Below are 22,435 nucleotides of genomic sequence, written 5' to 3'. Positions count from 1 at the left end.
TCTCAACCATATCCACAATCTGTACAACCTTAGCAGTGATGTCACAACTCCTCAAGCTTTGCTTAACGCTCTGTGGCAACCTTCTCTTCGCAAATCTTTCCCTAGCTAATGCCTCTCTCATATTGTTACATGTACAATTAAATACCTATAGATGCCATACAAAAGAAAAAACAAACCCGGTACAATCCTCAACCGGTATCCACCACGTACCTAAAACACGATTTTCGAACACATTTTCTCAGTACGGAAATGTATCTTCCAGATCTTCTCTACCTGTGGATTAGTCAGAGTAAACACCATCACAATACTACCCCACACTACATCACGAACGCCCCTAAACTCTCAACATGACCAGTAACGACATAATGAGATCCTAGATACCGAACCTCTACATTCACAGTAAAGCCGCCATGATCGATGTAAGAGTGTAAAATTGTCATGATCCAGGTACGACTGCAACCCCTTATTAGAACTCTGATAAAAACTATGTAACCGATAATCCTTCAATTTGGTCCACCAAAGATGGGTACCAAGGTCATGATCGACGAAGGGTACCATCGAAAATCCCAACACTATCATGGCGCAGCATATCAGCCTCAGGAGATCTCTGAGATAGAGTTCAAGTTTAAAATCAGACTTAAAACATCCAAGACAGCACTATAGAATACGCTAAATAGGGTTTATAGGCTCTGAACTTGGTGTATCAACATATCTTAAGACGAGTGAGGTGGATACAGCACTCGTCTCATTGATACACAAGACATGATCATCAAGGGGCGCGAAATAAAGGAAACATGTCAACTCGCCAGCCCACCGCATCACCACACTAAACGAGCATCACATACCACCATTCTCTCTATACAGACTTGCCATCTCCCACCCAACGCAGAACTATCCTCCATGACCTTACACGAGCACATCAAACAAGTCCAACATGACCAAAAACTACCCGTTTGATAAATAACAGTTGGTATACACAAAACAAAGACCCATCCCTCCATCAACAAAGCGGACACGTCAACCCCATCCTCCCTTGCAACCTCCCCGCCACCTCCTCACCACCAAGTCCATTCGCAGCAACATCCAACCCACCACCTACATCCCTGTCACCGCTCGCTCCCGCCCCATCACCACCACCAAGCCTCTCCTCCAAACACCGTCTATGCCACAAATGCCTACAAGCAAACAACACTAGCGCCTCCCCCCTCAACTCCTCCACCTTGCCATCCTCCAAAACATCCGCCTGACTAGGCCTCTTCCCCTTCCACTTCCCACCAACAGCCTCATCACCCGCACCATCCTCCCTACTCTTCCTACGCCCCTCCTCGCGTTTTTCCCACGTCTCCCACACGCCTGCGCCAGCACCTGGTCCCCACGCCCTCTTCTTACACGCCTCGCAAACCTGGCCGCGGGGCCGCCACCCGCGCTTGCGCAACTCTGTGATGTCGTGGACGTGGGCGAAGGACTCCTTGTCGAGGAAGCGGTTGGCGAGGCTGAGAATGGTTTCTTCGAATGTGTAGGCGGCGAAGATTTCGGAGAGGACGGAGCGGAGGTCTGAGAGCGAGGGTGAGTAGGTGTGTGTGGCGCGGGTTAGGAAACAGCGGAGGATGCGCAGGAAGGAGGGGTTGGAGTGTGGTTGCTGTTGTGGGTGGCGGAGAGGTGGGAGGGCGGCGGTGGGGTTGTCGGACGTCGAGGTGCGGTGGTGGGTTGGTTTTTTTGTTGGGGGGATGGTGGTGGATGTGAGGAGGGCGGAGAAGGTCTGTTGGATTGAGGATCGGAGGCTGGATACGATGCGTGCTGTGTCTACGGTGTCGGCCTGGTTGATGTTCGAGGATGAGACGAGGCTGTCGTGGGCGGCTACGGCGCTCGATGTATCTCTGATAAGGCGCACGGATGTGTCGACGAGTTCAAGCCAGAGCAGCTCGTCTAGCGCGAGATCTTCCTCTCGGACTTCACCATAGGCCGACTTCCGCCTGTCGATTGTCGATTCTGGTACGCGTTCTCTTGAGCGTGTCTGCCCTTGGCATAACCATATGCCCACCTTGATGTACTTTTCTATGTCTTCAAGAAGATCGTGAACCGCTTCCTCCGTGTTGCGCACGTCGGGTGTTTCCGCTGCAGCGCCAATGAGGCCAGTCAGAGCAGTCTCAAGTGTGCCCAAATGCTTCACCAAGCGATCCATGGCGCCTTGCACGAGTCCATCGCGGGCCATGAGTATAACAGCTGCGTCCACGACACCGCTCTTCTCCAGCGCTGGCAACACGGGGTCTAACCGAAGGTCACCGGACTTCAGCAGGCTGACGAAATCGGCTACATGTGCGCTGTTGTAGGTGCACATAAGTTGTACATATCTTTCGATGAAACCAGGCGGGAGGCTCTCGTCGATGGGTGTCGTCGCGTCAGACTGGGCTTGCTCTGGTTCGATGAGAGCCTCCAGGTAGTGATATTGAGCATCAGCGTCATCCTGTATAGCATCCAAGACTGGCTTTAGGAGGTCTGGCGCATGTTGCTTGAGTGTTTTGGCAGTTTGCGAAGCGTCCACCGCGGCAATGTCGCGAGCTCTGTTGACAATGACTACCTTGACCTCATTAACCTGCTTCTTGATAAGACCTTGGCTAGGCCGTAGTATCTGAGCAATACACTCAAACACTGCATCCTCATCATCTTCGTCGTCCAGATACGTCTCAAGGAGTCTAGCGTATTGATGTGCGCCCCGATAAACAGCCTTGAGCACGCGATGGAATCCAGCTTTCTCAAACATCGGGACGAGATTTTGTGGGTTCGGTGGATGGTATATGGAGAGGAGGTACTCAACAGAGAGCTGACAGTCTTCCTTGATGGCTTCTGTGGGATAGTTGCAGAGTCCTATCAGGATTTGGTGCAACGAAGTTCCGGGAAGCATGATGTGCTGCGGGTACTTGGGCAAGTTCCGCGCTACAAACATGTAAAAGTAAATGATATCTTCCGGTTCAAAGTTGTCAGTGTTCATGATGCCAAAGAGGTAGTTGATGATGGACTGTCGTGTCGGTGTGAGTGCAGATCCATGTGAGGCGCCGTTGACTTGCGTCCCATTCACCGCGGCCTCTTCACCGTTCAAGAAGCTATCTTCGAATGCCTCGTTGAGCATACTCATGAAACTTGCAGCATCAAACTCCAAGACTAGTTGTAGATACGGAAACGGTGGCTCAGGACTCCCATCTGACTGAGTGGTAATGACTTCGCCCGAGCCTGGTGGCCACTGGAGGTTCTTGCCGGAAAACAAGAAGCGATACATGTCTTTCTTGGCATTATAAGCTTGTTCGTCGTCCATGAAGGTACCTCCGGGATATACCCGTCCAGTGAAGGTATATGCAAGATACGGAAAGATTTTCTTCGCTGCAGAGAGGTAAATGTTTTCCGACTCGTCCACTTCAAAGTCGACGAGCTTGATCAGTTCCAGGATATTGGTAAGTGGTGTGATGTAGTCCCCAATGGCTCGTGTCCAGACGTATATCAGCGCATCGTAGAGAACGTACTGCTGACAGAGCATCGTGACCTGATTGAGATCCATGGTATCTGTGCTAAGTCGGCAGATCATCTCTTCAAGCCGAGTAGATCGGTTTGCTGAGGCGTAAAATGTAATGAGGTCTTTGAGGACATTGGGTGGTACGGCTGTGATCTGGTCTTCTTGGATGTAGGGCTCAAGTGTTTCGAAGAAGGCCTTCTCCGCAGACGCTTCCTCGAATGCATCGTATGTTTCTCCGAACAAGACGTCATGCTCGCCCATGCTAAGTAGTCCCGTAAAGACTACCTCGGCGAGTTCTTTCAGTCGCTGCTCTCTGGCCTCATCGTCGTCCTCATGACGCGCGAAGGCGTATTTGAGCGACGCCGTTATCATCTCTAAGAGTTTAGGCTGTACAAGCGCATGTCGTGCTGCATCGTTGTCAGGTAATCCGACGGTGAGCTTGTCTGCGTTACCAAGATAGTAGGAAGTGGCAAGACCAAGAGCGGCTATGTAGTCACCATCTTCCATCAATGCCAGCAACCGATCTGCCCAGTTCGAAAGGGTACCAATGGAGCAGTCATTGAAGCCGAGCAAGAACATACGTCCTTTGTAGGCTCGAAAACTCATGTAGAATGCGTCGGCCACAACGCCATGCATGGATGAGTCATCCTCGTTCAACTGCTCGACGACAGGTTTGAGCTGTCGCGAGAACAAGTCTGCGTGGTAGATGTGTTTCTGCAGCAAGTCAAACGAGTCGGTCACGCGTAGCGTATTGTCCTCGAGAATCATCAGGCGTTGGCTAATGGTTAGGACACCAAGCACAGACCTACTGAGCCACTGTACCGCGACTATAGCCTCTTCCGCTTTCCACCGACTTCGTGGTTTAAAGTGCAACTCGGTGGGTTTCTCTTTCTCCGCCGGCGGCGCATCTACGTAATCAATGTCTAGTATAGTGAGGACATTGGACCAGCAGTATACCAGCTTCGTCTTGGAAACTGCAGACCCAGCGTCACTAGACGGACTCTTCAACTTGACTGCTGGAAACCAAGCCAGACATCCGCTTAGCGCGCTGTGAGCAACCACGTCCTTTGGGCGTGGTGCCTTGTGTTGTGTCTGAGCGACCGGTGTAGTTGATACGACGACCAGCAGGTATGGTGTCAAGAGGGCAGTCAGTCCCATACCATCGGTAGGCTGTTCCACATTTCCTAGAGGCAATGCAGCGAATGCGAGCACAGAACTTGGCTTTCTCGGTTTCTCCATGGACTTGACCGGCAGCGGATACCTGCCCAAGATGCGATTGGTCTTGACCGTTCGCGCAATGGCTCCTAGACCGCGAGTGGCAAGGTGAGAAAAGGCCATTCCTGCATCATCAGCAGATACGAGTGCCGTGTGGCGCGTTCCCAGGAAACCCAGATGCATGATTCCGACGCCTGACACGTGACCGTCCGACTTGTTGTCCTCTAGCGCTGCTCTGTCCAGCGGCGGGATGTGGAGAAAGGGCTTGGCCGGCTTCGCCAACTCCCAGGTAAAAATGTGACCTGTCGCATGGCCGCCAGCTATGGTAGTGTGATCTGCAGATATGGCTAGCGAAGTGATGGGCCCGCACTCGACCGCCTTAGTTCCGGGTCCAATGATAGACTTTAGTACCTGCTGGTAGTCGAAGACGAGGATGAAGCCCTTTGAGGTTCCAATGGACAGTGAGACAGTGACGTTGAGACAAGTCGGCCGGCCAAAATTGCGCTTGCCGACTTCTGAGAAGACCTGGCCGGTAATCTTCTTCAGCTTAGTCCACCGCACCACTTCCCATGGCGCTTGGGGAGGCTCAGAACCATCGTCTGATAATTGATGGAATACCAAGTGACTTGACACAGAAGATTGTCGCGAGCGCGGGGAAAGGAAGGCTGGTGAGTGTCCTCGAGGGGATGCTAGTGGAGAGGGTGATAGGCGCGAGGAGAAGCGGCGCTCGAAGGGTTGTAACGATGCTGGACGGTGTGGTCTGAGGGAGCTATGCGAGACAGGTACGCTGCTCGTGGGGGAGGAAATGGCTGAACCCTATCATTGTCAGAAGATGCCAATTTTCCCCCCAATATGTCGTACCTGTATTGATGGGGTATCATCGGGAATGTCTGTCGAAGCATGGCTCTCTGCTCGCTCGGCCTTTGGTCTTAGAGATAATTCTGACGGGGACCCGGGCGCATCTTCTTGCGGGATACTTTTGGTCCTGGCAAATGTCAAGCCCTCTGGCGCTTCGACTATCGGATTCTCGTCTATCGAATGAAGCTCATCGCCTTGTGCGACATCTATCTCATCTCCGTGATCATTGTGAGCGCTAGAGTGGCTCTCTCCCGAATCTGAGCTCATGAGGCTCGTTCTGCGCAAAGCATTGCTTCAAGCAGACATTTGGCGCACGGTTTTTGTACTGCGATTTTTCTATTTCCGCCTCTTTAATACGTGTGAATGAAGTGTGCTGGTAGCTTCAATGGACACAGACGCGGGGGTCTTGGTATCGGTCGGGTAACACGGGTCGTAATTGTCTGCCTGAAGACGGGTGGAGCGGGTGATTGGTGAGCTAGTGCGAGAGTCGATTCGTTTGCGATAAGTTTTGACACAGTGAATGTGTTCCACAAGAGATAACAGCGATGTCGCGTTCCGGCAGCGCATGGCGCAGTACACAGGCGGCCGCACCTGCCGCTCCATGGTAGAGGTCCAAGCTCAGATGGAACGTCACCCCAACGCGACGACTTGGTAGAAATCACCAAAACACGTACAACACCACAAATCCGCAAAATGCCGTCGATAGGACCAACAATGCCGCCACATCTGGCCAAGCGCAGTCGCGACAAGGACGATGACAACGAGCGCGACTCCAGTCCAGATTCGAGCGACAAGCGCCGACGAGTAATCGGCCCAGCACCTCCGCCTTCCGCAACCTCACCTCAACGCACAGTTGGACCTTCACTATCACTAGCTACAACATCGCCACCGGCAGTCCAAAAAGAAGAAGACGATTCAGATAGCAGTAGCGACGACGACTTTGGTCCCGCGCCTCCACCAGCCGGCGCAACATATACCGGCGACCATGGCGCAACACCCATACCATCCGCCTTCGACACCTCACCAGAACTTACAGAAGCGCCTAAAAAAGTGCAACGCGACGAATGGATGACACTACCCCCTACCCAAGACGATCTCTCCCGCATGGACCCCACCAAGATGCGCGCGCGGAAATTCAACACAGGAAAAGGCTCCGCAAGCACCGGCGGCGGCCTAAGCAGCGCATGGACCGAGACGCCCGAGCAGAAGCTCAAGCGACTCCAAGACGAAGCGCTAGGTATCAGCGCGCCCAGCAACTCTGCGCCCACGACAGCAGACTCGAAGCGCAGTAAGGAGGAGGAGAGGCGGGTGCGCAAGATGCGCGAGAAGATTGAGGCGGCGAGAGGCAAGAGTCTGGTGGAGCAGCATCAGGAGAAAGGGACGGGCAAGGATGAGGAAGATGATCCTAGTAAACGTGCTTTTGACTACAAGAAGGATATGGCTGTTAGCGGGACGGTGAATCATAAGCAGCGGAGGGAGATGCTGAATAAGTCAAAGGGCTTTAGTGATCGGTTTTCTAGTGGTAGCTTTTTGTAGTGTCTGATTCGGTATTTTTCGAACTTTTGACGACTACATCTTCGAACTGGACGTTGCAGTGTAAGCACATGATAACACGAGGAGACTACCATGTTTCTATTCACAATGCTGCAGTCTTATCTTGGCCTATCTGGAAGACGACAAGGGCCCGATAACCTCTAGATGCCTCTCTCATACACGCCCCTGACGAATACCAGCATCTGATCAATTCCTCCACACTCGTCGACGATACGTGTGATGGTCGCCACCTTCTGCTTCTTGACTGGGAGAGTCTTCAAGTCTTCCTGCCAGTCGGCGTATACATCGGATGGTTTGAACCGCACATTCGCGACATTCATGAAGTTGAGGTCCTTGTCGCGCACCAGCTTATCCTTTGGCGCCACCCATGTAGGCCTCAGGGTACCTCGTACCGCTTCTTGTATGAGCCACGCCAGTGTCATGAATCCATCTAGCCTCTTGTATCCTCGGATCGAGAGAGATTGTACGGTGACGGAGATGTCTGCTTTGGCGTGTTGGTGGCCGAACCGGATGATGCCGTGAAGGATGTTCTCGTCGGCTGTGCGGCCAACCCCGAAATCGCCCAGCAAAGTGACCTTCCGCACGTTGTCGAACCACTGCGTACCCGCAATGAACCATTTGGAGGCAGAGGCAGGTCGGGCCTGGTCCAGGCGTCGGAAAGTATCGAAGGTCCAACCACTCACCTTAAGGTGGTTGTTGGCAAGCTCTCAGCCTCGTGCAAGGTCGAACAGTTTCTTGCAGACGAACTGGACATTGTTGAGGGGCTCCGGTAGCCTTGTCGGATTTCCGTCGTCGAACGCGAACTTGGCGTTTGCGTAAGGGACGTGGCGACAAACAGCTATGCGTAGCTGGCCACATCTCTCTGGGATGTGCACAATCTCGTCATCGGCAGTCAACGCATAATCAAGGATGTGTTCAAGGAGCTCATCGGGGAGTTTGAGCAGCCCAACAGTATTCAGCTTAGTGTACTGTAGCGCGTTTTCGGCTCCCGGTGACCTCCACACTAGTCGTTGTATCATGTTCCTCTCAGAGAAGAAACTGATGTGGTTTCCGCCGGGCTGCTCTTCGTCGGCAGCTTGCGTCTCCTCGGGCGAGTCGTTGATATGCCCCGGCGAAGTCATCCAACAATCGGTCGATCCTTCAGCTCCTGTCGTGGACTTGCAGCGAACAAGACCATAGCGCTTGGTCTGCTTGGTGCAGGTTTCGGGCTGTGTCTCTGTCGATATTTTCATGGTCAATTGCTCGTTCACCACTTCAATGACTATCTCGGAACCGGTTTTGTTGTTCTTGTACGTGCCGATGTGTGCCTTTCGGCTCTCTTCCGTGAGCTGCGTTGACGCCTCCATCGTATAAGAGGGACTGGGAGGTATCGTGGGTTGAGATGGGGTCTGGCATGGACTGCGTGTCGCAGTGGGATCCAAGAAGCTCCTGATATCGTGAGCAGCTAGCCGAGTTAGCGCATGCTGGAGGGTGCTCACGTTCGCGGGCTCTCACTCACTTCTCAGCGGGACCATTGCTAGATTAGGCAGCACTAGCAGACCGAGCCGCAAAAGTGTCGAGGGGGAGCGAGGCCATACTCGCGTTCACCTCCATAAACGGCAAGGTCTAGGTTTGCTCTCATCATGTCGAGTGGGGAATTGCCTGAAATGGCACTCCTGGCAGTCCGGATCGCGAGATTATAGGCACGGGGCGAGGCCATACTCACATTCACCTCTGCAAACGGTAAGGTCTAGGTTTGCTCTCATCGTGTTGAGGGGAGAAATGCCCGAATATGCAATCCTGGCAGTCCGGATCGCGCGATTATTGGCTGGGGGCGAGGCTCCACTAGCTCCGTCCCCGACACTTTGCATTCTCCCCATGCCCTTCTTTCTTCTCTTCTTCATTCTTCACACCACCACACCCCGACCAAACAAACACAAGAAAAGGATGTGGGAACGGACAACAAGACGTATGTATCACACACAAACTCCGCTCACCTTCAGCTTTACCTTGGAGTCTCTGAACTCAGACACCGTTCACATCTCAGAACATCACACCTGCACCTTTGCATGTTCCCTGGTGGCGTCGTTGTGCCAACACAGCGATGCAGTATTGAGAAGAAGCAGATCTTTCGAACTGCCTGCTTCTTCTCATACTTGGACGAACAGCCTCTTGGGCGCAGAGACCGGAACTCGCGCGTTCAAGAGGCTAATAGGCGATACCATTGAGGCAACAAGTATGTCTTTGGTCACTCGTCCCTGTCGCAGCAAAATTTCCCTCGCCGGCAAGTCACGTGGACCCTGGATGCACAATGTGAGTTGGTTCGCCTGTGTATTTCTAATCTATACAACGCGCCCCGGGGCGCAACGTTTGGTTCTAAACTTGGGAGAGGCGGTGTCATATGGTTCGTCCGTGCCTGCTGGCGGAAACTTCGTGCGGATGGCTTGTCTGTCCACGATGCAAGCCCCATACTGCTGCTGACAGTGTCTACCAACATTGTCTTCTATTCTTTTTCATTAAGTCGGGGCCTTTATGGTGCCACTTGAGGAAGGAGAAGCTGGCAGGAACCCAAAGTGTCGCGATGATGGATGGTTGAAGATGAAGACATGTCGTCACGGTAAACTCGACGTGACATGCATGATCGGCCATCACGTGCGGAAGCGGGAGCATGCACGAGTGGGGCTTGTCGATGCGACCCGCCTCGCGGGCATCGATGACGCTCCAAAGCTCAGACATTGAAAACGGGTACCTAACAAGGTTAATCTAGGAGGATGGGTCGCCTGCCATGACGCTTACTGTTTTGTTGTGCGACGGCCGGACGCGACGCTCAAAAAGTCAATGGCTTCGCTCCATCTCTTGACCACGACTGCATCCTCTCATCCCCAACCCATCGCCACCCGTAACGATGCCTCCTCATGGCGAGCGCGCACCGCTGTTGCAGCAGAGATGGAGTGAAGAAGGAGAGCCCCGTACGGTACGTCGTCATTGTGCATTCTTTTCACAAGGCTCATTGTATTGATTCACGACAGCACCTGCGCATCCAGGATCTTTCCAGCGATGAAAACCCACGCGAGTGGGCGCGATGGCGGAAGATGGCAAACGTTGCTGTAATAGCGCTCATGTCAAGTACGAAGGTGTCTCTATCCTCCCATTGCAATCACTAATCACGTTACTCAGTTCTCAGCCCCCTTGTATCTTCCATGTTCACACCTGGTATTGCGCAAATCGCCGACGACCTGAATTGCAGTACCACAGCCGTCATTGGAACAACCACCGGTTTCGTGGTCATGCTGGGCATCGGCCCTTTGATCCTCGCTCCTCTCTCCGAGACCTTTGGACGGAGGAAGATTTACCTTGTTTGCTTCTCGGTATTTGCTTTGTTGCAGATACCCGCTGCGCTAGCGCCCAACATTGCCTTCCTCATCACAGTGCGCAGCATCGCCGGCTTCTTTGGCAGTGTCGGCATAGCCAATGGCGGAGGAACGATCAGCGACATGTTCATCCCTAGCGAAAGAGCTGGCGTCTTCGGCTGGTATCTACTAGGTCCATTACTTGGACCTACTCTAGGTCCACTATTTGGCGGAATCATCGTACAACGCCTTGGCTGGCGCTGGATCTTTTATATAATGACGATTGTGTGCTTTGTTAATACTTTGGCGGGCTACTTCTTCTTACGCGAGACATATGCGCCACTCATCCTGAGTCGCAAAAAGATAGAATACGAGTCACAAAGCTCAGAGTGGGATGGCACGAAATACTCGTACGAAGGCGAAGATACGCGTCCACTATCGGAGAAGCTGTCACAGGCCCTGAAGCGTCCCCCAAAGATCTTCGCGCAGCCCATCGTGGCCGTCATGGCCGTCTACCAGGCCCTCATCTTCGGAACCACATACAGCATCTACACCAATATGCAGCCCATCTACCAGGACGACTACGGCTTCTCCACCGAACAAGTCGGTCTGCTATACCTCGGACCTGGCTGTGGCTTCCTCTTCGCAGTCTGGTTCCTCGTCCCGCGCATCGATACAGTGTACAAGTCGCTGACTGCCAAGAACCACGAAAAAGCGAGACCCGAATTCCGCCTCCCACTCGCCAACATCGGCTCCGTCTTCATCCCCATGTCGCTCTTCTGGTTTGCCTGGGCGGTGGAGAAACACGCACATTGGTTTGTGTCGATTGCCGCAACCTTTTTCTACGGCATCGGACAGGTCATGATTCTCAATAGTACGCAGAATTATTTCATCGATAGCTTTGAAAAGTATGCGGCTAGCGCTATCGCGGCGGGTACCGTTTTCCGCAGTGTTGTTGGAGGTGTGGTCCCCATGCTTGCGCCGGCACTGTTCGATAAGTTGGGCTACGGGTGGGGAATTAGTACTTTTGCGTTTGTTAGCTTGATCTTGGCCCCGGCACCCATTTTGTTCTATCGGTTTGGAGAGAGGCTGAGGGCGCGCTTTCCGGTGGACTTGTAGGGGGGGGATGTGGGGTTTCTTGTTTCCACTGCATAGCGCTCGGTGTCACAAAGGATGTTTTCACATATGAGCGACGACACTTGATGGCCCACTCTAAGCAGAGAAAGCCTGCTGTGAGTCATCGATATCTTTATATGCATACATGCATCTCTATCTGAATTACTAATATGGTCCAATTGTCTAAATTCGCGTATCTCCGTCATATTCACAAAGCAACTAATCGTATATGCAAAAGACATGTATACAACACCACCCTACTCCACCACCCTCCCCCTCAAGCCACCTCAAAAGCATCCATATCCCCCGTCGGCAACTCAGGAACCCCAACCGCACACCTCGCCGCATCAATCATGGCCTCCACAACCTCGGGCGGATAACTCCTCTTCAGCACCACCCTCACAAACTCGCTCAACAAATCCAGCCCCACATCACCAATCTGCTCGTCCGACCAGCCCTCATGCTCGCCGTCTTTCAGATCCATCCTCTCCAGCCGCCGCTGCAGTAACAAATTGTACACCTGCGCCATCTGGTGCGAACTGCCCTCCGCCGAGCGACTGTGGAAGTACAGACTCTGTTCTCCTTCCGACTCGCGCGTTGTATCCACCCAGGCCATTTGGCGCTGGAGTATCTGCGCCGCCTTGTCTGTGGGGAAGATGTCGAAGCGGTGACGCAGGACGTGTAGGGCGATAAGGGAGCCGGCAAGATCTTGGGTATAGCTGAAACAATGCATGATGAGGGACGTGATGGCGGCGTTATCCGCGCCTGCAATGCCCATGCGGAAACGGTCGGCGTCGTAGCGGCTGCGGCTGAGGCTCCACCACGCTATCATTTCCTTGAGGAGTTCGCGGGGGGTGGGTAGGGCGGGGTTATCGCGGGTGCTGGGGTCGCTGAGGGCGAGGCGCAGTGTCTTCCAGAGACAGCGGAAAGTGGCGCCGTCGGGGAAGACGCCGGGTTTACCTGGTTGTGGGTTGGTGAGGGTCTTGTAGATTATCCACGCGTCGGTATAGGCGCCTTGGCGGCATTTGTTGTCCATGAGGACGTTCATGATGGTGGCGTTGGGGGCGATGGCTGTTTTCGAGAGTTGGCGCGTTAGGTAGTCGACGTGCTCCCATTGTAGACTTGTGGCGTGGTGGTGCATGATCATGGCAAAGGTTGTTACGTTGGCTGCGGGGATGATTCCAGCGGCAGCTGTGTCGGTGCTGGCCATGTAGTCGGATTTTCTATTGATAATCTTGGGGATAGTATCGGGTGTGATGTTACTCGGGTCGACTTTGCCAGCTTGTTCAATCATCCGCCAGCCAATGTTTTCAGCTTTGAGGATATTGGGAACCTCTTTTGTGCGTATCAACGCCTTGAGCAGCATGTTGAAATGGAACGTCTCCGGCTGGTATCCGCGCTTGAACATCATGTCCAGTATCTGAGCAGCGGCCTCTGGGGCTTTTTGAACGACAGCCGACTTCATCCAGTCCCCAAACAAATGGCCATGATATGCAGGTGGCAAGACCGAGATGGCGTGAAGCGCGATGCTAGTCACTTTGGCAATATCAGTACCCAGACGATATACCATGTGCAGTCTCTTGAGAACTTGTTCGACGTCGTCTGCGGTACCTGTGGTAGCAAGGTAGCCATCCTTTACCATGTCTTGAAAAACTTGTTTTGCGTAGGATATGTTTCGTGCTTCTAGGAATCCCACAAGCCAAGCGTCGTAGTCCTTAATGGTGCGCATCCCACCCATTTTCTCTTTCATCTTGACGTATATGTCTTTTGCGATATTGTGATGCTCCCGAAGTTCAGAGCTTGTATGAGCGCGGAAAACAACCATCATCACGGATGCATTCCAGCTAGGATATAACTTGTATAACTCTTCCATGATCTCGCGGCTACGATCAACGTTACCAGCAAGCCCATGTAGCTTGGCTCCAATCTCCAGATGCTCCGGTTTGTAGTCTTGCCGGCCACTAGGCCGTCGTGTCATGTAGTCCTCTTGCCATTCCCTAAGAGCCTGGTCTTGCCTTCCACAAAGAAACACGGTTTCTAGATACTTGACCCTTTGCCCGACAGTCGTCGTCTTGCCCGACTTGGCCATGTCGCGATAGAGTTGTCCCAACTCTGCCTTACGTTTCAGGTTACTGGCCGAGTCGACAGACTGTGCAGCCCATAGCAGATCCCAAGCTCGGTCCGGGAGATTGTAAAGCAATTTAGGGTCGAATGCTTTTGCCAAAGTGTATGCTCGCCACAAGGGGGCCCGAAGAGTTGGATCCTGGCCATGGGTATTGCTAGCTCGATCCAACCAGCACTGCAGCCGTCGCGTAGCGTGGTACTTTGTGGCAAGAACATGGCCGCGCCCGAATTCCAGGTTGTTTGCATTTCTAAGTTTTTCGCGCTCTATGGTTCTAGCAATGCTGTCAAGCGCAGCTTCGGGGGTCGTTTCCAGTTCAGTCGGAGGCACAAGCGGACGCAGTGAAGTGTGACGTGTTGGATCCCAAGTCGGAATGTATGTGGGAATCTTGCGCGGGACTGTTCTCAAAGACCTTGAATTGAGACATTGAGTGGAGAGAAGTAGGCATCGTGGGCGACGAGGCGCAAGCATCAGCAGGCGCGTTCCAGCAATTTTGAAGCTGTCGCGAACATGCAGTACGCTACAATTACCAGGATCCTTCAATTAAAAAAAGCAATGGAATGCAAAACCGTGTCAGCGGGTCCTTTGATGCTAGGCGCATCCTCACGCCTAAGGGAAAATCCACCCATGTTCAGACGAGACTAGTGTTATCGATAGCGATGACGTAACCCAGCCCACCTCAACGACACGCCCCAAAACCATCAACACAATGTCAAAAACGCGATAAGCCTCATTCCATCGTGTCCTTTTTTTTTTCTCTTAGTGTACTCTGTGTATCCCCTCTAATTTCCCGAAATATGGCAAAAAAAACTTCATGCCCCACAAACTGACTGCCCCGTCTGTACGACACGCCAGAGCTGAAATTGCATCTTCATTTAGCCGCGAGCCTAGAACCTGCTCATGAACCGCCATCCAAAGTGTCTCTGAATGACGCCATGTCGGAGAAATGCTAGAGGCTAGAGAAACAAGCTTTCCCCGCAATGCATCTACCGTTTACCGGACCTGTGCGCTTATGCGTGTAGCTGATCCGGCAGACTTCATTGGGGAAGGAGTTGCCATTACGACTCGTCTTCACACGTAGCCTTCACTTCACGCTGCATGCATGCTGGCTTGAATTGAATATGTAATTTCCAGTATCTGCGCAGGTCTCAGGTCATTTCCAATTGGTTAGTATGCTTAATGTGGCGATGGTCGTGATACAAGTCGTGATGACAGTTCGGCGCCTCCCACGCCTCCATCGTGGCACAGGTGGAGATTCCAATTGGGCGAGGTACCACGGTGGTAATTGTTATTGCTATATGAAACCCACTGGCTGAAGCCTACTATCACTATGGCCAAGCCACCGCACCGCGCAAGGGGTATATTTCTAAGGGCATCCCTTGTTCAATATACAAATAGAACAAGCTGTCAAAAGTACACCGCATCCATAGTGCATTTGCAATATAACTTCTGCAATCAGCTGGCCGTGAATCTTGGGAACGATCTCGTCTTGGGTGCATGTCGTTTGCATTCCGTCCTGGCTGTAATACCACTGAACCTGGCGATATTTCCATTTTTTATTTTCTCTTTTCTTTCTCTCCGCCGTGTTAAACCATACCCACTGCCGCCGACGCCTACTACCGACAATGTTTCCTGTACTACTATCACTACTCTGGGTAGCGCTTCTCACAGGACGCACGCTTGCGCAAAATGCAACCTTTACACGTGGACAAAAGTTTCAGATCATCCTTCTTGGCGTGCCCGACGTTTCCAAGATGCCGCTTCCGCCTACGGATGCGCCGGTGTGGGATGTCGATCTCTTCGACACCCCCGTCACGACGATAAGTGCGCTCAAGAAAGCAGGCAAGACTGTCATATGCTACTTTAGCGCCGGAACGGCAGAGAACTGGAGGGATGATTATGGTGGCTTTGCTGCTGCTGACTTGGGCAAGGTTCTGCCGGAATGGTCGAATGAGAAGTGGGTGAAGACAGGTAGTCAGGGTATCCGGAATATCATGGCGAAGCGGATTAAGCTGGCTGCTGATAAGGGGTGTGATGCGATTGATCCTGACAATACTGGTATGTCGTGTTCTTCTGTTGAGTCTCCAAACTTTTTACGGTGCAAGACACAATCTACATTTTTCAACAGCTAATAGCCTCCCGCAGATGGATACGTACGTCTCCTAGTTCCTGACTATTCAAACAACACCCCTAACCCATCCTCCTAGCAAAATGAATCCGGTCTCTCACTCACCCCCGCCGACGCCATATCCTACCTAACCTTCCTCGCCGCCACAGCAACCACCCACTCCCTCTCCATCGGTCTGAAAAACAGCCTCTCCATCCTCCCCTCCGTATCCCCCCTCATCGACTTCGCCGTAAACGAGCAATGCTTTCAACTAGGCGAATGCACGGCCTACACCACCTTCCTCGCCTCCAACAAACCCGTCTTCAACATCGAATACCCACAACCTCTCAACGCCGCATCCGTACAAGGCTCAGCGTGTAGAAACCCGGTTGTTGACGGCATGAGCACGGTGCTGAAGGATCTGACGCTGGATGGTAGGACCGTGTATTGCGATGGCGGCGGCGTGGTCGTGGATACGCCTACGGTTGGGGGAAGCTCGTCGCCGAGACCTTCGCGTCCGCCGATGCCGGTGCCGACGGCTAGTTCGACAAGGTCGACGGGTCCGTCGAGGTCTGTGACTACGTTTAGGTCTACGGTGACGCGCAGTCAGACGGCTACGTCTACGCAGAAACCGACGAGTACATCTACGCAGCGACCGACGGGTGCGCCGGGTGGTGGCGGGTGTAGGTCGAAGCATTGGGATCAGTGTGGCGGGCAGAACTGGAATGGGTGTACGGTTTGCGAGGTACGTGTTTTTCCCTTGTTTTTGTCTTTTGGCGAAGAGGAATGTGGCTAACTTTTGTTGTTGCAGTCGCCGTATACGTGCAAAGGCGTGTCGCCGCCATGGTATTATCAGTGTTTGTGAATGGTATTGTAGTTGCTCTATTGTAGCCAGAACAATAGATTGAAGTTGAAATAAAGGATCTCGAAATTGCATAGCGAGGTGTACTTCAGTGGTTTCAAGGCTGGAGGAGAGGGGGCTGGAAAGCACAGTTAGATCCTCTGGCTATTGCATGGGACCTCTGATTCTTCCTCAAGCTACACCCTGAAGGTGATGACTCAATGAAAAATAAGTACCTTGTATGCGACAACAAGATTGGGTTGAGGGCAGGCTTTGTCGATAGCTGACTGTGCGCCATTGCGACAAATATCCTCATGCTACGTGCCAAAGAGAAGGCGATGCCCGAGCATGACCTATGTTCTCGATGTAACAAACATGTTCTAAGCAATCCAGCTTTGTAAGGAACACCAGTCGCTCAAGCTTAGCTTCTGGCGGCGCAAGTGCCAAGGACTCCGTTGAGTATCCCACGACACAACCCAACGGCTGTCACTGTTTCCAGTTGCCTACCGGCGGCATCATAGTGCGCTCTGAAGCGCACCATCTTCCGCTCAATCCGATGCAACGTCGAAGCTTCAGTTTGCTTGACTGTGTTGCATGCATCGCTCACGCTGGCGCGAGACGATGCCACCAAAGGCGAGCGCGGAAGCAGCAACAGCGCTTGCGACCTGCTCATTCCAAAGGTGCAGACGATGTCTGAAGGTGTAACCACCTGACGTGAGTCGAGTAGTTGGGTTGTCAAAGGCAATGACAACAGGTGAAATCCCACCAGGGAAATGCGAGTTTGTGGAGAAGGTAGAGGATAAAGGTTGAAAGGTAGAGTGTAGAGTGTAGAGTGTAGAGTGTAGAACGTAGAAAGTTGTTTGATATGCATAGGAAGAAGTAAGTTGAGATGTTGGTGATGTGGAGAACCTTTGAAAGTGTGGTGGAGGAGAGAAGCAGGTTGAGGGAGAGGGAGCAGGCTTTATAACCACTAGAGCGACGAGCTTGGGCCACAGCGCTAGTACATGGGCTGCTGCGTCACGGGAAGCAGTGAGAGCGGCGATACAAGAAGTGAGCGCGGGTAATGGAGTGAATGGCAATTTTCCAAGCTAAGGCGCTAGTATTCGTGTGATTGGGGAGTCATAACGACGCGCGTGGAACGTGGAACGTGTAAGAGCGGGAGCGGTAACCCACAAGGCAGACATGTGCCGCCTTACTCAGGCGTCAGATGCACGTGATGATTAGCCAATGTAGCCATTAGTGATCAATGGCTTCACTGTTGCAGTACACATCACGCATTTTCTCGTGTAGGTGCGTAGGTGTATCCCCAGATGGCTGGTCACTAGACTCCGCAACAATCAATTCAATCCGGTCACTCTCCTAGACCCACTTACCTATCTAGGTAGGGCTTAAACTCCTATAGGTAACTACTAGGCTTAAAGCGGTAATCAATCAATCCAATCTGAACCTTCTAGGACCCACTTAATTGATTGTTGCGGACTGTGCTGGTCACACTGAAGCACTGAAAGCTACATAGCGCCAAAGCTTCACGTGCATGAAATACAGCGGCTGCTGGTGGTCTCGGATGTCCTGTGGTGCACAGACGTTGAGAGGGTGAGAGGCACTAGCACGTGAAGAGGTGAACAGTGCGTAGGCATTTGTCTGTTTGCACCTCACGGGAGCCTAATGACAATTTCAGCTTGAATGACGCTAGCCCATCATCGCAATAAGATTGCTCTACCCCACTTCTCATCTTCCTCGCCCTTGAGAAGCTCCCACTCAGCCACACCGGCAGGCGAACTTGCCAGCCCCAACCATCTCGCATCCTGCTGCCCCGCCGATCAAAACGCACAGTAAACGATTACAGAGACTTCGAAAACACACAAGATGGTAGACAAGTGGAACCTTGACGCATACGTTGGCATGTACACTCGCATCGACAACACGAATGCCGGCATTGTCGTCCGTCTCGAGCGCGGCCGCCTCAGCCTGACCATCTGGGAAAGTGTCTATGTTGAGCTGTACATCGTCCCATAGAATTTTATCGACGTCACCTTCCCAAAGTGTTTGCTCGCATCGGCATATTGCTTCCCAAAGACGGGGGACCTTGGCGAATTCGACACCATGACATGGATGAGTTTCGATCACACCGACGGCAAGATCACTTCCTTCAATTGGGACGCACCCGACAATCCATACGTTGGTTCGGACGTTATGTTCACTCGATCAGAAGACAAGACGTGGGCAAATGTAGCTGCACCAACGGCGCCACTTCTCCGTCTCCCGACCGAAATCAGGCACAAGATATATGAATACCTCTTTCCTCATCCAAACATCTCTGCCGTCCTGAGCAAGAAGAAAGTCGTCTGCAAGTTCTCTGGTGCGGGTGGCGAGGAAGTGCATACGGACGCAATCAACTCAGTTTGCCGGCAACTGTACCAAGAGACAGCGGGGTTCTGGCTTACTCAAGCCAACGTCACCATGGTCCGAGCCACATTGGCACAATTGATACGTGGGCCAGATGAGATCTTCTTGGGACGTATGAGAGAAGTCACTTTGATTACTGGCTTCCAGCGTCTGATGAGCAAGAAGGACTTTGACGCTCGACTGTGCCCTGTTCTTGACCTCACAAAGACATTCACACAGTTGAGGATAAAGATCAAGTTTGACGATTAGGTTTACCAGCCTGCCCACGCTATCACCTTCATGCGCACTGGCATCGTAATCCGCAAAGCACTGCGCGATTACTCGCCGTGCCCTTCACCACCATTCCAGGCCGAGGTGGATGAGTGGCGCTCAGGTCGGAATGTCGAAGAGATCAATTCCCGCAAAGTGCGCTTCTTTCCCGGAATCGGCCATAAGTTTCCTGGGATCCAGAAGTTCAAGGTTACCGCTTCGCAGTTGATCAAGAAAAAAGATCCGAAGATGAAGGATATCATGATAGAGTTTAGCAGAAGCTTGACATAGTTAGGCGAAGAAGTATTGCACTGGTTCGTTGACGGTATCTAGGTACTTCAGGGAGATACCACGGCCCTTGTTGATCATCACAGAAGGAAAGAGTTGCACTCGTGGTGTACGATTGAGCTTCTTGGCCTGGGCACCAGATTCGTTGCTATATGCTGAGCGCGCAGTGTAAATTATCAGCGAGTTTCTCTCTAGAGACATCGAGATAGGATAGTCGCTACAAAAAACTGATTTCATTCAACACTCTCATAGACCCAACGGATTACTAGCTGATGTACTCTTGTTGGAGCTTCCCGAGAGACCAGGCACATTGGGCCTGCTCGCCATAGACGCCATACCCCCAACACCACTCGTGCTCAGCCCAAGAGGGTTCTTGTGTGTTGTTGAGCGACTGCCCTGGGCGCCGGTCATGTCCTTGAGAGAATTGCCATACTCGCGGACCATGTCGCCCCACGTGCGCGAAGTGTTTGTGATGCTGGAAAGATGTCAGTTATACTGGCACACTGAATGAAAGGGGGGGTTTGGGTAGATGAATACCTTGCTCCAGCGCCTCTTCCGGCTCCGGCGACACCACTGCCTGCTGCCGTGACTACTGCGCCTGCTGCGCTTCCAATGCCGCTGGTTGCCGCACTGACGGCACTGCCTATGCCTGATGATGCGGCACTGAGGCCTTTGTTTAGCCAGCCTTGTTGTTGGGGCTGTCGGGGCACATTCTTGGTTGGTGCTGGGAGAGGCTTCTTCTGGCCGATGGCTGTGGTGGGCTTCCTGGGTAGGGTGTTGGTGATGGGCTTCTTGGGGGCGGTGGTAGCCGGCTTCTTCTGCATGGCCGTGTTGACGGGTTTCCTGGGGGGGCTGAACGGCCGGCGCTTTCACAGGCGTGTTTCTTGTTTGTGCCTTTACTGCCGTCTTCTTTGCCGACGACGTAACGGGCGTCTTCTTGGTGCCAATTGGTTGAGCAACCATTGTAAAGGATGCAAAGTGAATGTTCTTGATATTTCTTATATAGTTTGCGTAGAATCGTGGAGATACTATCTAGTCAGGCAGCAAATGGTGTATATATCAGAAAGTATCTAACACATTCTTCACGTAGAAAGTTGGCAAGCTGTTATGCCTGTCGCACGTGTGGCGTAGATGATGTCAGGCACGGGAGGGTGGGGGCGACTTGTCCCAAAGCGTCCTGGCGTGATCGGCGTTCGAGACCCTGGACCCATGCATGTTTCGAATCTCCAACACCCTCACGTCTGTCGTCTGCCAGATGGCATCGCCCTCGTATTCTCCTGTAGCCCAGCCGCCTCTTCGCTTCGTAACGCTTTTGTGTCTTTTGTTTCTCTGCAACGTTTGAATTGTAATCGTGCGAGTTTGATAGGCCCTTCCAGCCGTCTGCAGTGCGGAGCTGTGATTGTAGACGAACACAGGCTCACCGCACGCGACCCGCCCGCCATGAGCCGCATTCACTGCTGGAAACCCACGTAGAATAGTATAGCAAAGTCGTGAGTGCCCTTTTTGCTCGTGCCCCCCACCATGTCGCCATCCACGGCGCACCACTCTCCCACAGCGCAGCCATGCTTGGTGACGAGGTCGTAATGAAGCTGAAGCGCTCCATGAGCGACGGCGATCATCTCATCCCAATGGGTGTGGTGACGCCGTCTGGCTCGCCGGAGACGAAGACGCCGTTTTCAAAGAACAAATACAACCGCTCCTTCTCGTGGTCCAAGCTGACAGACTCGCTCAAAGGCAAGAGAGGCCCATCCTCGCGCTCATCACGCTCCTCGCGCAGTTCCCACACAACCTCGATCGATAAGCGCGATATTTCAGGTCCAATTTTAGATCCAAAGAGCCCGCTCTGCCCGCCTAGACCGAAGACGCCCATATCTAACCGGCCGGCTGTGTCTAGTCCGGTAACACCAAAGCGTACGTCAGGGCATTCGTACTCTGCCTCTGACCCTACAAACAACTCCTCTCCTCGTGTCTCGCACCAGATTGCTCGCTGTCGCCCGCCTCCGCCTCCGCCAATTTACACCAACTTTGAGAGTGAGGGAAGCACTCTAGTCGAAAGCCCATTGGAGCGCATAGCAGAGTCGCCGCACGAGCCGCACGACATCTTCTCGAGTGAGCCTCTTGGAATCGACAGAGTATACAGATACCTCAGAGGCATGGAGCCAGCACGACTGCAGCCTCCCAACATGGGGGGCACCAAAGGCCGCGCCATGCAACAGGCCAAGGACATGGAGTTGTTGGTTGCTGAGAGAGCGAAGCGTGGCGGTGAAGAGCCCCCTCCATATGATTTCTACGAGCTTATCGGCAAAGGTGCCTACGGTCGTGTCTACAAAGGGTGGGTAGTTCCAAGTATGCACGTGACGTGTGTTAACAACATCCAGAAAGAGCCGCAACACGGGCGCGCTTGTCGCCATCAAGATTATTGAAATCGACAAGGTCGACTATGAGGAGATGACGCACAAGAACCTTCAAGACACGCTCAAGGAGATTGACATTTTGCAGCAGCTCAGAGACAGTAAAGCCAGGCCATATGTCAACATCATAGAGGAGGCCAGGCCTGTTCACAATGAGCTATGGATCATCAGCGAGTACGCCAGCGGTGGCAGTGTCAACACGTTGATGAAGCCAACGGCCATGAGTAAGGATCCTGGTCCTGGACTGCCGGAGAAGTTCATCATACCTATTGCGCGCGAACTGGCCCAAGGTCTCAAGTACATTCACGAAGCAGGCGTGCTTCACCGTGATCTGAAATGTACGTCTACAAGCCTTAGATCTTGGCGCTTGCTAACAATTCCGTAGCCAACAATGTTCTTATCCTCGAAGATGGCCGGGTGCAGTTGTGCGACTT

At 52.7% G+C, this 22,435-nt stretch overlaps 13 protein-coding genes across 13 annotated transcripts; 8 read left to right on the top strand and 5 right to left on the bottom strand.

Moving 5' to 3' along the window:
• Positions 1–1,000: 1,000 nt before the first annotated feature.
• PtrM4_142250 (Vps8 multi-domain protein) lies at positions 1,001–5,845 on the bottom strand (the record flags this gene model as incomplete). Its single annotated transcript, XM_001942255.2, has 2 exons — positions 1,001–5,536; positions 5,582–5,845. The coding sequence occupies 2 exons, from the start codon at positions 5,843–5,845 to the stop codon at positions 1,001–1,003; spliced, it is 4,800 nt and encodes a 1,599-aa protein (XP_001942290.2).
• A 447-nt stretch (positions 5,846–6,292) lies between these two features.
• PtrM4_142240 (DUF3752 domain containing protein) lies at positions 6,293–7,114 on the top strand (the record flags this gene model as incomplete). Its single annotated transcript, XM_001942254.1, has 1 exon — positions 6,293–7,114. The coding sequence occupies one exon, from the start codon at positions 6,293–6,295 to the stop codon at positions 7,112–7,114; it is 822 nt and encodes a 273-aa protein (XP_001942289.1).
• Positions 7,115–7,272: 158 nt separating this feature from the next.
• PtrM4_142230 (uncharacterized protein) lies at positions 7,273–7,554 on the bottom strand (the record flags this gene model as incomplete). The annotated part of the gene is made up of 1 exon (XM_066109558.1): positions 7,273–7,554. The coding sequence occupies one exon, from the start codon at positions 7,552–7,554 to the stop codon at positions 7,273–7,275; it is 282 nt and encodes a 93-aa protein (XP_065960480.1).
• A 285-nt stretch (positions 7,555–7,839) lies between these two features.
• PtrM4_142220 (uncharacterized protein) lies at positions 7,840–8,478 on the bottom strand (the record flags this gene model as incomplete). The annotated part of the gene is made up of 1 exon (XM_001942253.2): positions 7,840–8,478. One exon carries the CDS (start codon positions 8,476–8,478, stop codon positions 7,840–7,842), a length of 639 nt encoding a protein of 212 aa, XP_001942288.2.
• Positions 8,479–10,016: 1,538 nt separating this feature from the next.
• PtrM4_142210 (AraJ, Arabinose efflux permease) lies at positions 10,017–11,580 on the top strand (the record flags this gene model as incomplete). The annotated part of the gene is made up of 3 exons (XM_001942252.1): positions 10,017–10,085; positions 10,141–10,237; positions 10,289–11,580. 3 exons carry the CDS (start codon positions 10,017–10,019, stop codon positions 11,578–11,580), a joined length of 1,458 nt encoding a protein of 485 aa, XP_001942287.1.
• Positions 11,581–11,854: 274 nt separating this feature from the next.
• PtrM4_142200 (Tymo-45kd-70kd multi-domain protein) lies at positions 11,855–14,147 on the bottom strand (the record flags this gene model as incomplete). Its single annotated transcript, XM_066109557.1, has 2 exons — positions 11,855–13,973; positions 14,038–14,147. The coding sequence occupies 2 exons, from the start codon at positions 14,145–14,147 to the stop codon at positions 11,855–11,857; spliced, it is 2,229 nt and encodes a 742-aa protein (XP_065960479.1).
• Positions 14,148–14,871: 724 nt separating this feature from the next.
• On the top strand, positions 14,872–15,015 carry PtrM4_142190 (uncharacterized protein; the record flags this gene model as incomplete). The annotated part of the gene is made up of 1 exon (XM_066109556.1): positions 14,872–15,015. One exon carries the CDS (start codon positions 14,872–14,874, stop codon positions 15,013–15,015), a length of 144 nt encoding a protein of 47 aa, XP_065960478.1.
• A 309-nt stretch (positions 15,016–15,324) lies between these two features.
• PtrM4_142180 (uncharacterized protein) lies at positions 15,325–16,349 on the top strand (the record flags this gene model as incomplete). The annotated part of the gene is made up of 4 exons (XM_066109555.1): positions 15,325–15,757; positions 15,845–15,852; positions 15,907–16,167; positions 16,245–16,349. 4 exons carry the CDS (start codon positions 15,325–15,327, stop codon positions 16,347–16,349), a joined length of 807 nt encoding a protein of 268 aa, XP_065960477.1.
• A 2,164-nt stretch (positions 16,350–18,513) lies between these two features.
• On the top strand, positions 18,514–18,663 carry PtrM4_142170 (uncharacterized protein; the record flags this gene model as incomplete). The annotated part of the gene is made up of 1 exon (XM_066109554.1): positions 18,514–18,663. The coding sequence occupies one exon, from the start codon at positions 18,514–18,516 to the stop codon at positions 18,661–18,663; it is 150 nt and encodes a 49-aa protein (XP_065960476.1).
• An 87-nt stretch (positions 18,664–18,750) lies between these two features.
• Positions 18,751–19,302, top strand: PtrM4_142160 (uncharacterized protein; the record flags this gene model as incomplete). Its single annotated transcript, XM_001942249.2, has 1 exon — positions 18,751–19,302. The coding sequence occupies one exon, from the start codon at positions 18,751–18,753 to the stop codon at positions 19,300–19,302; it is 552 nt and encodes a 183-aa protein (XP_001942284.2).
• Positions 19,303–19,332: 30 nt separating this feature from the next.
• On the top strand, positions 19,333–19,593 carry PtrM4_142150 (uncharacterized protein; the record flags this gene model as incomplete). Its single annotated transcript, XM_066109553.1, has 1 exon — positions 19,333–19,593. The coding sequence occupies one exon, from the start codon at positions 19,333–19,335 to the stop codon at positions 19,591–19,593; it is 261 nt and encodes an 86-aa protein (XP_065960475.1).
• Positions 19,594–20,414, bottom strand: PtrM4_142140 (Gly-zipper-OmpA multi-domain protein; the record flags this gene model as incomplete). Its single annotated transcript, XM_066109552.1, has 3 exons — positions 19,594–19,745; positions 19,869–20,065; positions 20,128–20,414. The coding sequence occupies 3 exons, from the start codon at positions 20,412–20,414 to the stop codon at positions 19,594–19,596; spliced, it is 636 nt and encodes a 211-aa protein (XP_065960474.1).
• A 738-nt stretch (positions 20,415–21,152) lies between these two features.
• Positions 21,153–22,386, top strand: PtrM4_142130 (SPS1, Serine-threonine protein kinase; the record flags this gene model as incomplete). Its single annotated transcript, XM_001942246.2, has 2 exons — positions 21,153–21,922; positions 21,969–22,386. 2 exons carry the CDS (start codon positions 21,153–21,155, stop codon positions 22,384–22,386), a joined length of 1,188 nt encoding a protein of 395 aa, XP_001942281.2.
• Between the last annotated feature and the right edge of the window lie 49 nt (positions 22,387–22,435).

This window comes from Pyrenophora tritici-repentis, chromosome 8 (assembly GCF_003171515.1).
Source record: "Pyrenophora tritici-repentis strain M4 chromosome 8, whole genome shotgun sequence".
In the NCBI taxonomy this organism is placed as follows: Eukaryota; Fungi; Ascomycota; class Dothideomycetes; order Pleosporales; family Pleosporaceae; genus Pyrenophora; species Pyrenophora tritici-repentis.
Note: the sequence above shows the minus strand (reverse complement) of the source record. Positions and strands in the feature narration are given on the sequence as shown.